At 54.0% G+C, this 13,363-nt stretch overlaps 2 protein-coding genes across 11 annotated transcripts in view; one reads left to right on the top strand and one right to left on the bottom strand.

Annotated features, from left to right (window-relative positions):
- TMEM143 (transmembrane protein 143) overlaps window positions 1-3,096 on the bottom strand; it is a 19,033-nt gene extending 15,937 nt beyond the window's left edge. For 2 of the 4 annotated variants that reach the window (XM_020888223.2, XM_020888227.2), the window contains exons 1-3: window positions 2,776-3,093; window positions 2,184-2,424; window positions 592-696 (exon numbers count right to left, since the gene is read on the bottom strand). In XM_020888223.2, coding sequence (XP_020743882.1) covers window positions 592-696; window positions 2,184-2,402 — 324 coding nt within the window. In that variant the 5' untranslated portion in view covers window positions 2,403-2,424; window positions 2,776-3,093. Of the gene's footprint in view, window positions 1-591; window positions 697-2,183; window positions 2,425-2,775 lie in introns of all 4 variants that reach the window. The other 2 variants (XM_020888232.2, XM_020888239.2) reach the window with 2 other exon arrangements.
- SYNGR4 (synaptogyrin 4) lies at window positions 2,218-13,363 on the top strand. 7 transcript variants are annotated; one of them, XM_020888276.2, is made up of 5 exons: window positions 2,218-2,237; window positions 4,303-4,503; window positions 10,832-11,069; window positions 12,671-12,810; window positions 13,071-13,363. In XM_020888276.2, exons 2-5 carry the CDS (start codon window positions 4,411-4,413, stop codon window positions 13,302-13,304), a joined length of 705 nt encoding a protein of 234 aa, XP_020743935.1. In that variant the 5' UTR covers window positions 2,218-2,237; window positions 4,303-4,410; the 3' UTR covers window positions 13,305-13,363. The 7 variants fall into 7 exon arrangements, with proteins under 7 accessions (XP_020743935.1, XP_020743927.1, XP_070306700.1 ...); XM_020888268.2 differs by lacking the exon at window positions 2,218-2,237 and adding an exon at window positions 3,208-3,300; XM_070450599.1 differs by lacking the exon at window positions 2,218-2,237 and adding an exon at window positions 3,226-3,246.

Below are 13,363 nucleotides of genomic sequence, written 5' to 3'. Positions count from 1 at the left end.
TCCCAACTTCAGTTGCACTTACCATTCCTGGGTGTCATATTTTACATTTTTTGTTTTCAATTTGGCCACACTACATGGTGAAGAGCAGACTCATTGGAAAAGACCCTGATTCTGGTAAAGACTGAGGGCAGGAGAAGAAGGAGGTGACAGAGGATGAGAAGGTTGGATGGCATCACCAACTCAATGGACATGAGTCTGAGCAAACTCCGGGGGAACAGTGATGGACAGGGAAGCCTGGGGTGCTGCAGTCCATGGGGCCACAAAGGGTCAGACACAACCAAGTGACTGAACAACAGCAACATGGCATGTGGGATCTTAGTTCTTTGACCAGAAATTGAACCCACAGCCCCTGCACTGGAAGCTCAGAGTATTAACCACCGGAGCACCGGGCAAGTCCCTTATATTTATTCATTTATCATCTTCCCACCTGGAATATCAGCTCCAGAAGGGCGTGGCCTCATCTGTTCTATTCACTGCTGCATCCCTGATGCTTAGAAGAGGGCTGGACTCCAAGTAAGCACTCAGAGAATTTTTGCTGAATGAATGGATAAGCAAACAAGGACAACAGGGCCACAGGGTCCCCGTTCTCACCTGCAGCTGGGTCAGGACATGATGGTAGTGGAACAAGGTACAAAAATCCACGTGGGCTGTGAACTCCTCCAAGGCCGCCTTCTCCGCAGGCGTGGAATGGAACTCCTGTTACCTCGGGAAGCAAAACATCTCTTTAGGTCTCTCTCTCCTTCCTCTTGGTGGGGAATTCTTTCCTGAGTAGCCCAGACAGACAACAGAGCTCTGGGCTCTTTAAAATTTTGTGGGTTTTTTTGGAGGGGGTGGAGAGGGGGAGAGGACTGATCAATTTCACTGAAAGAAACTGAGGCAGCCCTGAAGAGTGAAAAAAAGATGGCTTAAAGAGCTAGGGTTTCAAGTTACCACTCTGATACTTACTGGCAGCAGTCACACAATGCTTATATGTGTGCCAGGCACTGTTTGCTGGCATGATCTCATCCTCCAGAGGACGCAAGGAGGCTGATGGAATTATAATCCTCATTGTTCAGAGGGGACACCTAAGTTTAGGAAAGTCACTTGCTGAGGGCCACACTGTCCATAAAAGAGAAGCTGAGACTCTAGACCAGGCCTGGTCCAGAGCACACATATTTGGCCACTATTTTAGCCTTCCTACCTCAGTGCCCTGGGTGAGTGCCATCCCCTCTCTGAGTCTGTTTCCTTATTGGCAACAGAGGATCACACCCTCTTTCTGAAAAAACCGATAGTGACAATTTGATGTGATTACATGTGTCCGTATACCTACATGTGTGTTTATGTGGGTGTACATATACTTCTGTATATGGATAAAGCCCAGCACAGAACTTAGGCCATACAGAGGCATTTCAGCTTAGTTCAGTCACTCAGTTGTGTCCAACTCTGCGACCCTATGAACCAAAGCACGCCAGGTCTCCCCGGCCATCACCAGCTCCTGGAGTTTACCCAAACTCGTGTCCATTGAGTTGGTGATGCCATCAAGTAATAATTATTAAATGAAGGAATGATGATAAAGAATAATCACAAGTATGATGGTGAGAGTGGGGTAAGAACCTAAGCTCTTAGGATGGAGCAAGTATCTACTTGCCTCACCCTGATCCCCACCCTGCTCTACAGTCAGTGCACTTTGGTTCAAATCTGAGTCACTAGTCATGACCTTGGGTGAGTCACTGCCCTTCTCCTGCTTTAGTTATCGCCGTTTAAAGTGGGAATGATGGTGGTACCTCTTACTGGGTTGTTCACTATTCAATAATGCATGGAAAATGCTTAGCACGGTGCCATATAATAAGAGCTCAGTGTAATATAACTTCGTTGGTACAATAATTATTTTTAGGTAGTAGTCATTGTAATGACGAGGATGAAAATCATACCGGTTTTGTAGCGGGTAAAACCAACCCCCCACGTGAGTGCTTGTTCAAGCCCCCAAAACGAGCTAGAGTCTGGAATCGCTGCTTCATCTGCATCTCGGTGGTCAGTCCCCAGCATTCCAACTCACTCCTCGCCCACCTGGGCCTATAAAGGGTAAAGGAACTACAATTCCCAGGGGGCGCCACGGCATCCTTCTATAGCTTGAAGGGCTGTACCGCCGCGAGGCCTGCCGGGATTCGTAGTCCCCAGGCTCTTGGACCCGGGACGGGCGGTACCTGTATCAGGAGGCGGAGCAGCTGCTCTTTGGAGAACGGGATGTACCGTTCGCGGTATTGCTGGGCCCAGTCGCGGGGCTCCGTGGGGTTCCACATCTTGCGGTACTCCCCCATCTTGGCCGCCAGCGATGACAGGGCCCGGGGGTGACCGAGGAACGAGGGCAACAGAGGCCATAATCGGACACTGGATCCCCAGACCCCTCGGGTCACATGCAGCATGGCTAGACCCTTTCCCCGCAGCCTAAACGAGGGAAATGAGGAGAGGTCAAAAGTCATCTGGAGGAAAGGTGCACCCTCCACCTCCGCGTCCCAACTTCCAGGGGCCGTTTCTACCCCAGGCAGGGGGTAGAGCCCATCCGCCCGCCTCATAGGCCCTCCTGTCCATCCCCTCCCACACTATTCAGTTGGCCTGAGTCCCAGGCAGGAGTTTGGAGGGAGTGTTTTGCGGGCCTAGAAGCCCTATGGTGACACAACCTCTGCGGGGTCTAGGCGTCATGTGAATCTTAAAGAGTATAGGATATGCTCGGAAAGCTACATAGAGCCTGCAGGGCCGCCCACCCCCGGCCATGCAATCTCTCACCCTTTCCCTCACCTTTAGGCAACGCCCGACTGTCATTGAGCCTCCTACGCATGTGCAAAAAGGCGCCCTGGGCCTCCGAGGTTCGGCTTCAAGCCGCCGTACGACGCATGCGCAATGCTTGGGTCATCGGACGGAGTCCATTTTCTTCTAACGCCCAGTCGCGACTACGCATGCGCAGTCGGCCTGGCTTGCTTCACGCGCTTTGCTTGGACTCGGCGCATGCGTTTCAGAAGTATCTCCTTGTCCACAAACTTCAAAGGGGAAGAGGCGGGGCGGGCGCGAGACTCCGGGGACTACTGGGACAGGGGCAGGGATTCCCGTGCACAGCCCGCCAACGGCGGGCCGCCCAACGTCCGCTGAAGCCACGCCCCCGCTCGTGTCAACTCTAGAATAGGCGGGGGGATTGGGGCGGGGCTTCAGCGCAGCCAATCAGCTGTGGAGGAACGAAAAGGCGGGAAAAAGAGGAAGAAAAAGAAGGCTGAGGTGGTGCCGGGGACCAGGAGGGGAGGGTGGGCGGAAGGAAGATCCGGCCTGCAGGTGACGTAAACTGGGCCTCCAGAGTAAGGCTGACCCTTTATCAGGCAGCATCACCCCGAACCCTCACCACCCCCACTCCACGCCTTAAAGGAAGAACCCCGATTCTCTGAAGGTAGCTTAACGCCAGGGGCTTGGCCTCCTTATTATGAGGGGACAGCTGAGTTCAGAGACCATGTTCCCCACACATCTGAGGTCCAAACTTGAGGAAATGCACTTTTATGAAGATGGAGCTGAATTCTAAGGGGAGGCCCTGATTCTAAGGCAATCACCCCAAATCACCAGGACAGCCTAAAATCTACCCTGAGGTGCCTGGGGTCTCCACTATGCGTGCTGTTGCCCCCAAATCTGAAAGGGATCCTCCTGTTTTCAGACCTTTCAGGTGTTCTGACTGCCATTCTAGCACCCCTTATCCCTCAAAAATCCCATTAACACAGTCCTTAAAATGGGCACTCTGGCTCCTGTGTCAGAGACATCACCCCAGTATCCTACCCTCTCACCTCTCCTTCTCCCTGGCCCAAGTCTCCCCACCCTGCCCCTCCACTTCTGGGACTCTGGAAGCCCCCTCACCCCACATCCTCCTCAGCCTACATTCCTAGTTCCTAAGATCCTCAGCAGCCCCCTCACCCCTTACCCCACTTTGGAATTCTCTGAAGCCCCCTCAGCCTGCACCCCAACTCATAGGACCATCGAGCCACCCTTTCACCCTGTGCCCCCACCTGGAAGTGGGGCTTCCTAACAGCTCTTTCACCCCATGCACCAATTTCTAAGAACCCTGCAGACCTCTCACCCCACATAACCCTGTCCTGGGACCCCAAGTACCCTCTCTCATCCCATATCCCCTTCTCCGGGACTCTTGGCAGACCCCTTACCCCACCGAACCCCATCCTGGTACCCTCCCCAAAACTCCTCCATCCCATACCCCCTCCTCCTGGGACCCCTGGCAGCCCCTTTACCCTGCAGCTTGGACTCTAACCAACCCCCACCATCCCTGTTGTCTTGCAGCAGCCGAGCCCTAGGGTGGGCCTGGAACCTCCAGACGGCGGTGCAAAGCCGGCAGAACCCAGCATCCCTGCTCTGGCCTCCCAGGGCCCGGGCAGCAGAACAGCCGCCATGCATATCCCGGAAAGCCTCCAGGACCTGGCCGACAGTGAAGCCGTGCAGTTTCTCAAGAGGCCAAAGACGATCACACGGATCTTTGCAGGGGTGAGGCCCTCCTGTGGGCCGGCTGCCCTGTGGGTGACAAGAAACAGGGGTTCTCACCTCTCAGACCCAGTATACAGAGAGTGGTGGGAGGAAAGGAAGGGCCAGCTGGGGGGAACAAAGCCAAAAGGAACTTGTAAATGAAGTCACCCTTTACTGATCATCTTTACTATAGGCCCTGCACTATTCTGAGCACTTATCAACTCTCCTGGGAAGAAAGAACCCCACAAAGTGGGTGCTCAGGAGCCCCACTTTTGAGAGAAGAAAACTGAGGATCAGAGAAAGTTAAATAATTTTTTTAAGGCTGTGCTGTCCAAGGGGGTAACCATAAGCCACATGTGACTATTCTAATCTAAACTAATGAAAATAAAATATTCAGGGACTTCCCTGATGGTCCAGTGGTTAAGACTCCGTGCTTCCAGTGCAGGAGGCCAGAGTTCGTTCCCTGGTCTGGGAACTAACATCCCACAGTCTGCATGGTGCAGCCAGGAAAAAAAAATTTTTTAATTCCCTAGTCACAGTGGCCACATTTCAGGTGCCCAATAGCCACATGTGACTGGCAGCTCTCGTATTGGACAGTGAGGATCTAGAACATTTCATCATGGCAGAAAGTTCCAATGGACAGTGTTGGCTAAGATCACACAGTAAGAGGCAGGGACACAAACTGGGTTCTGTGAGAACAGAGCCCATTCATTTTCCACCTCTCAGACCTAGGATCCCAGGGGGGTGGGTGGTCACTCTGTGCCAGGCACGGTGCCAAGCAAGGACTTTACCTGCATTTGTTTCATCATTACCTCATTCCCAAAGAGCCAACACACTGGGGGCAAATCCTCATTGAGCCCCTGACTTTGCTGTGTGACCTTGACCTGATCACTGCCCCTCTCTGGACCTCAATGCTTGAGGAGTTAGAGCTGTAACTCTGGGCTTTACACTGTGTAGCCTCCATGGTGCTCCTTTGGCAGAGTTGGGAACTGAGGCCCAGGGAGATGATGAGACTTGATCTGGGTCAGGGGAGTAGGGGGAATATCCAGAATTGAACCCAGGGTCCTATTCCAGAAGGATCGATCAGGCCTGGCTGAGAATCCTAGTTTGGCCACATGATGTCCACATAGAGCAACATCCTCCCCTGCTTGCCTGGCTCAGTCCTGGCGTGATTATCAACAGCACCTCCTTTGAGTCTCAGAAGTGCCCCATTTTATTTAATAACTTGCCCAGTCACTCTAGGACTGTGTGACCTTGAACAAGAAACTTGATTTCTCTGAACCTCCACACCCTCCTGTGTCTAGTCCTTCCTGTTCATCAGGAAAGACTATGTCCAAATGAAATTAATGCCTCCCAACTGATCAGCATGGGCCTGGCAAGTAGTCATCGTTCCTTCAATAGCAATGATTACTGGGACCGCTTTGTGATCAAGTAGAGAGATGGGTTGGGGGAGGCATAGGGTGGTGGGGGCTCATCTGCATCATCATCCCCCCCAGGGAAGCAGGGAAAATGCCTTCCACACCCCAGTTCCCAGTCCCTTGGCGGTGTCAGCATTTCCACTCCTCACCATGACCCTATGACATGTATATTGTGATGCCTGCTGGACCCAAGGGGAAACCAAGGCTCACAGAGGTTGAGTGACTTGCCCAAGGACGTCACCCAGCTGGCGGGCGAGTACCAAGGATGAACAGATTTCCAGTGCTTCAGAAGGAAGGGCAGGAGGTGAGGGAGAAGGAGACCCAGCTGGTGTGGACTGGTGTGGGGAAGGGCTGGGGGGAAGGGCCGCAAACCGTGCCAGACGCTTCAGTCACGGACTTTGCTTGCCGCCTCCCTCCTCCCGCCCGCCGCCCTCTCCTCCTTCCCCCCCTGGCCTGGCTCCTCAGTAGGGAGTCTCTGGGCAGCTGGTGCTCTCGTCCTTTCACGGCCGCCCGCCAGCTGGTGCCTTAACTGATGAATCTTTGCTCCCTCCCTGGGGACAGGCCAGGAAGGGTGTGGAAGGAGGTCGGACTCGGGCTTCAGAGGGTTGAAGTCCCTCCAGCCCAGCCAAGCCCCCTTCTTGGGTGTCCAACAGCAGCCCAAGGATTTGGGGGTGTCAGCGGACAGACAGCCCACAGACCCGGAAGTCAGGGGGGCTGGATTCCAATCCCATCTCTCCATGACTAACCTTGAGAGGACACGTCTCCTCTCTGGCCAGTCATGAGAATTGCCTTCAGGGCCAGGTCCCCACCTCTTTGGGGCACAGGACAGACAGGGAAACTGAGGTGCCAAGCGGTGAGCAGTTGGCCCAAGGCCACCCAGCAGGTGGGGTCAGACACGTCTGGCTCTTTCCACTGCGCCATCAAGGCTTCTATTTATCACCTGTGAAACAGCAATGAATTATTATTGTAACCTCAAGTGTGCGGGACTGGAGCGAGGCTGCAGGGAGGTGGCGCAGGTAAAATGTATCTGGGCTCAAAAATGATCAATGAGCCTTCCTGTCCTTGACCTGGCTCTGTTTCAGACCAACAGGGCAAGACACCCCCCTCCTGCAGACTCAGTGCTGCAGCCCCAAAATGGAATGAATATGAATACCCTCCCTTCGAGCTAAAGTGCTGGACAAAAGGAGGGACTAGTCATTATTATTGGGCTTCCCTGGTGGCTCAGCGGTAAAGAACCTGCCTGCTAGTGCAGGAGACGCAGGTGCAGTCCCTGGGTCGGAAAGATTCTCCGGAGAAGGAAGTGGCAGCCCACTCCAATATTCTCACCAGGGGAATCCCACGGACAGAGGAGTCTGGCGGGCCAAAGAGTCGGACATGACACAGCAACTGAAAAACAACAACAAAGACATTATTATTATTTTGTTTGTTCTTATTCAGAGAAGGCAAGTAAGACAAAGGAGAGAGGCAGATGGACAGAGGCTGAGGAGTTTAGGGTCAATCCTTGCCTCCCCACCCCTACACTAAAGGGCAGGGCAAGAGCCAAAAAGAAGGGCCAGTCATTCACTCTTCCAACACGTGTGCAGAGGTCCAGCCTGACACTGGGTCCTGGATGCAGACAGAAGGGTCCCACGTGCACCCTGTCCAGGAGTTCAAATTCTAATGAACTTCTTTCCCCTTGTCTCCTCCCTCCCTCCCATCCCCAGACACCACCACATCTAATCAATCACCAAGTCTAATGTCACGTCCTAAATCTCATGGGATTCCCAGGAGCCCCTTCCCATCCATCATGACCCTGGAGTTTGCCTCAAACCCCCAGATCTAACCCTGTCCATTCTCGGCTCAGAGCCCTGCCATGCATAAAATTAAGCCTAAGTGAGAAATTTAATTTTTTCCATGGCTCCCAAGTCCAGTCCCCTCAGTCTGGTGTTCAAGGCCTCTGAGAGTCTGGCCTTCCCGTCCGCATTTCCAGCCTCAGTTCATACCAGATCCCTCAGCTAAGATTTCTCTCCAACCCCTGCAGGAGCTTCACTCAGAAGCAGCTGGCTTTTGCACACATGGCTCGGCCTGCCTGGAATGCCCTTCCTCCTGTCTACCTGCAAAACTCCTCAGTTTTTTCTTTTTAGTTCTTACTGGAGTGTGGTTGATTACAGTTGATATTGTGTTAGTTTCAGGAATCAGTATACTGAATCAGTATAATGTGATTCAGTTATACATACATGTATATCCACCCTTTTTTTAGATTCTTTTCCCATATAGGCCATTGCAGAGGATTGAGTAGCGTTCCCCATACTATACAGTAGGTCCTTTGTTTTGTTGTTTGGTTACTAAGTCCTGTCCGATTCTTTGCGACCCATGGACTGTAGCCTGCCAGGCTCCTCTTGTCCATGGGATTTCCCAGGCAAGAATACTGGAGTGGGTTGCCGTTTCCTCTTCCAAGGGACCTTCCTGACACAGGAATAGAACCCAGGTCTCCTGCTTTGGCCGGCAGATTCTTTACCACTGAGCCACCCTGTTGTTGTTCAGTCCCTACGTAGTGTTGGACTCTTTGTGAACCCATGGACTGCAGCACGCCAGGCTTCCCTGTCCTTCACCATCTCCCTTACTTGTGAGCCACCTTACTTGTGAGCCACCTTACTTGTGATCTACTTTTTTATATATAGTAGTGTGTACATGTCAATCCCAGTCTCCCAATTTATCCCTCCCCCAAAACTCATTAGTTAAGGTGCAGTTCAGATCAAGCCTTACTTCCTCCTAAATCCAGCCCCCTGGGTTCAGTTTCTGCTCAAACCTTGACTCTTTCCACACCTGCAGGCCCCAGCTTTCTCCCCAGCCTCCCGGCCTCCTGGCCTCCAGTCTCAACGGCTCGAGTCCATCTCTGCATGGCCCCAGAGGGGCCTTCACACACCTGCAGCCGACCCTGTCTCACCCCTGCTCTCGGCCCCCTCTCTGGCTCCCTCCGACCCCCAGAGATCATCCCACTCTGTAGTCTTCTTCTCCCGGCATGTTCTCATAGGCCTCACCACATCCAGAAAGCACCCCCTGGACCAGCTCCCACCGCCCAACACGTACACACTGGTTCCTTCCATACCTGGTGTCAGCCCTGCCAGGCTGTATTGTGACCATCAGGGACCAGCCACCGGGGCTTCAAATTGTCCCTGAATCACGGTGATAAGAACCGCTGCCCTCCAGGCATCTGGTCCAGGAAGATACATTAATATCAGGAGTTAAAGCAGATCTAGGGCTTCCCTAGTGGCTGAGATGGTAAATTATCCTCCTGCAATGCGGAAGACCTGGGTTCGATCTCTGGGTCAGGAAGATCCCCTGGAGAAGGAAATGGCAACCCACTCCAGTATTCTTGCCTGGAGAATCCCACGAACAGAGGAGCCTGGCAGGCTACAGTCCATGAGTTCGCAAAGAGACACAACTGATTGACTATGCACAGCACTCACCAAAGCAGATTCAAGAGCCAGACAGCTTGGGTTCAGATCAAGGCACTGCCCCCTCATAGCTGATGGACTCTGTGCCATTCGTCACCTTCTTTGTGCCTCAGCTCCACTATCTTAAAAAAGAGAGAGAGACTGTTGGCAGTGCCCACATCCTAGGGTGGTTGTAAAGGATGACACAGGCTGGGGAAGTACACTGGTGGTTCCATCGATGAGCACGGTAGAAGCCAGCAGCAGAGGCAGACAGTGGTACCCCGCTGTGCTGCGTGCAGTGCCCACAAAGGCGACAGGGCCAGCATATCGGTGAGATTGCTTTTGCTTGTTTTTTTGGCCATGCCGGGTGGTACTATTTCCCTGACCAGAGAAGTTCCAAGGCTGTATTTGCTTTATTTTATTTTTTTTAGTTTTTTAAATTTGATTTGATTTACTTACGTATTTGTTTTCGGCTGCACTGGGTCTTCGTTGCTGCATGCAGGCTTTCTCTAATTGCGACAAGCGAGGGGCTCCTCTCTAGTTGTGGCGTGTGGGCTTCTCATTGCAGTGGGTTTTTTTGTTGCAGAGCACGGGCTCTATAGCACCCAGCTTCAGCGGTTGTGGTGCATGGGCTTAATTGCTCTGTGGCATGTGGGACTGAACCCGTGTCCCCCACGTTGGCAGGCAGATTCTTGATCACTGGGCCGCCAGGGAAATCCCTGTATTTGCTTAAAAAAAAAAGCCTTGAGATTTCCTTAGTGACCTAGTCGTTAGACTTTGGTGCTATCACGGCCACAGCCCTGGTTCGATCCCTGGTCAGAGAACTGAGATCCTATAAGCTGTGTGGCATCGCCAAAATAGTTTTTGGTTTTTTATTTTTAAAAAGAGTATTGGAGCAAAAGGCGAACGTTTGTCAGGTTCTTACTGTTGGTTACATTTCCTCCAGTCTTTTCTGTGTCTTTGGAATATTTCACAAGTTCCTTTTTGAAAATGGAGAGGAATTAGCTGAGCGGGGAGGGAGGAGGAAGAAGTGGCGGGCAGAGGGAAGGGCTGGGAGGCAGAAGGGATCAAGAGGATGGCAGAGACATATTGCTCACTCTTCCTGTGTCCCGAGCAATGTGCTAATAAGCATTTCCTGTTGGGTTTGGCGGCAGGTACCTGTTTGGGGGGTGGAAGGCAAGAGTGAGTGAGGAGAGATGAAAGGCTGTGGGGGAGGGTGTTCAGGCAGCGCTGGGAGCCAGGATGGGCAGAGTGTGGAAGCTCCCTGGGAGCCGAGTGGGGAGACTTGGAGTCAGGGAGGCCGGCACGAGGCTGGTGCAAGGCCCCAGCAGGCAGGACGAGGCCCGAGCCAGGATGAAGGCTCGGAGGACATGACCAGGAGGGAGGGCTTGGAACCCCCAGGAGAGTGGAAAGCAGACCCCCCCAACTCAGTGATGGGGATGAGGGCTGAGGAGTGGGTTTGGGAAGACACAGAGCTCCACTCCGGCTCTGGGAACCCTGCTCCCGCACCCACAGGTCTTCTCCCTGATCGTGTTCTCCTCCCTGCTGACCGATGGCTACCAGAACAAGACCGACAACTCGCAGCTGCACTGTGTCCTCAACAGCAACAACGCGGCCTGCAGCTTCGCTGTGGGAGCCGGCCTCCTGTCCTTCCTCAGCTCCCTGGCCTTCCTGGCCCTGGATGCCCACGAGGTCCGCCTCGCCAGCACCCGCTTCAAGACGGCCTTCCAGCTCCTGGACCTCATCCTGGCCGGTGGGTGAGCCCCTGGCACTGCCCACCCCAAGCTCCCAGCCCCCACCCCCAGGTGCCCTGGGCCCCCAGGACGCCACCTGTGAGCGTCCTCCGCCCGTGACCCAAAGCTTCGTCCCTCGCATCTCGGAGCTCTTCTGCACCCGCCGTTTGAAGGAATCGCTGCCCATCCCTCAGACTTAGTGCAAGGGTTGCCTCTTCTGACCCTCTGGCTAATTCTAGAAGCCTCTCTTCTTCCCAGCTTTCTCTTGGCATTCACCTCCCTTCACAGCCTTTCTTGAAAAGCCACCAGTGGCGAGAGGCAGGGTGCAGAGCGCAGCGCCAGGCAGAGCGGGGTTTGAAATCTCACCTCTGGCGCAGCCTCAGTGTACAGGCCTCCTCCCCTCTCTGAGCTTCCATGGAAGGTGGGATGAGAGCCCCCACTGCCTGGGGGTCCAGTGTTTAAGACTGTTGTTCCACTGCAGAAGGCACTGGCTCAGTCCCTGGTCAGGGAGGTTCCACGTGCTGTGTGATTATGGCCAAAAACCCACACCAAAACAAAAAACCACCTCCAGGATTTTTCTGAGGATGAAGGGCAAGAAAGGACACCTGCAGTGATGCTGACACTTCCCGGGCACATCCCATGTGTCATGGCACCGCGTCGAGGGCGCCCCATGCCCCGTCTCCTTTCTTCCTCAGGACCACCTGAGGAGGGAAGGCCTGTTCAGATTCCTTTTTCATAGAGGAGGAAACTGAGGCTTAAGGAGGTTGTGTAATTGGACCCTGAGCGGCAGATCCAGTCTTCCAAGCCAAGCCTCCTATCCAATGCCGAGCACCTTAGACGGAGCCTGGCACACAGCGCCTGACCCTTACTTGTGCCTTTTTCTCATGCCCCAGTCTCCTTCCTCTCCTCCTCCACACCTGCCCAGTTCCAGAGACTCAGGGCTAGGTGGGCCCCTAAAGATCACTGAGTCCAGCAACATCCAAAAGAAAGTTCTGTGAGGGCAGAACTGTTCTGTGCCTGGGCTTCCCAGTGCGGGAGCCACGGGCCTTGCATGGCCGCTGAACACGCGAAGTTTGACCAGTGCCATCAAGGCATGGAATTTTTTAAAATGTTTTCTTTATTTATTTTTGGCTGCTCTGGGTCTTCATTGCTGCACACAGGCTTTCTTTAGTTGCGGCAAGCAGGGCTATTCTCCACTCGCAGTGCGCAGGCTTCTCATTGCAGTGGCTTCTCTTGTTGCGGAGCACGGGCTCTAGGGCGTGTGGGCTTCAGAAGTTGTGGTCCACAGCCTTAGTTGCTCCAAGGCATGTGGGTTCCTCCTGGACCGAAGATTGAACTTGTGTTCCCGGCACTGGCAGGCGAAGTCTTAACCACTGGACCACTAGGGAAGTCCCGAAATTTTTTTTAAAAAGTCAATTTTAATGGACTGAAAATTTTAATTGATTGAAATGGAAAAAGTCACAGGTGGCTGTGGACCCCCACAGCAGATAGAGCAGCCCACTCCAGGCGGTTCTTTAAAGAAGGCTGGGAGGGAGAGGCCACAATGGAGACCTCAGCCCCTGCCCTTCCTGAGCCCACTGTGCCCCCCACCCCACCCCTCTTCTCTCCCTCGACCCCCCAGTCATCTGGGCAGGCATCTGGGCTGTGGGATTCTGCTTCCTGGCCAACCAGTGGCACCGTTCGCCGCCCAGATACTTCCTCCTGGGGAGTAACAGCGCCAAGGCCGCCATCACCTTCTCTTTCTTCTCCATCCTCGTCTGGGTGAGGAGGGCCCCCTGTCCCACCCCTGCCCCTACCCCAGCAGGGCAGGGCGGGATGGTGTGGGTTAACAGGGCAAGAACCTTCCCACTCTCAAAGCTTACCTGGGCCTCCGCAAGCCCCTTCTGTGTCTTGGGCAACTGGGAAAGAAACCCCCCCCTTCTTCCTGGCAGACAAAGCCCAGATTCAGGGAGCGCTGGGCCCCACTGCCCCCTCCCCGGCCTGCCCCAGCCAGCCTCCAGCTCACCCTCCTCTGCCCACAGATATTCCAGGCCTACCTGGCCCTCCAGGAGCTACGAAACGATGCCCCGGTCCCCTACAAGCGCTCCCTGGACGAGGGCGGCGTGGTCCTGACCTCCCTCTCCCCGCCGTCCGCCACCAGCCCAGTCAACACGCCCACCACTGGCCCACATGGCCCAAGCTACACCTGCTCCTCCCTGTCCCCCTATCTGAGCACCCCGAAGGCCCCCCGCCTTGCCATGATGCCCGACAACTAGAGAGCCTCATTTACACCAATAAAGACAGAATCCTCCCTCCAGAAGGGTTTCGGAAAACA

The sequence above is a fragment of the Odocoileus virginianus genome, chromosome 20, assembly GCF_023699985.2.
Source record: "Odocoileus virginianus isolate 20LAN1187 ecotype Illinois chromosome 20, Ovbor_1.2, whole genome shotgun sequence".
Lineage (NCBI taxonomy): Eukaryota > Metazoa > Chordata > Mammalia > Artiodactyla > Cervidae > Odocoileus > Odocoileus virginianus.
The sequence above is the reverse complement of the archived record's forward strand: the minus strand, read 5'-3'. Positions and strand labels throughout refer to the sequence as shown.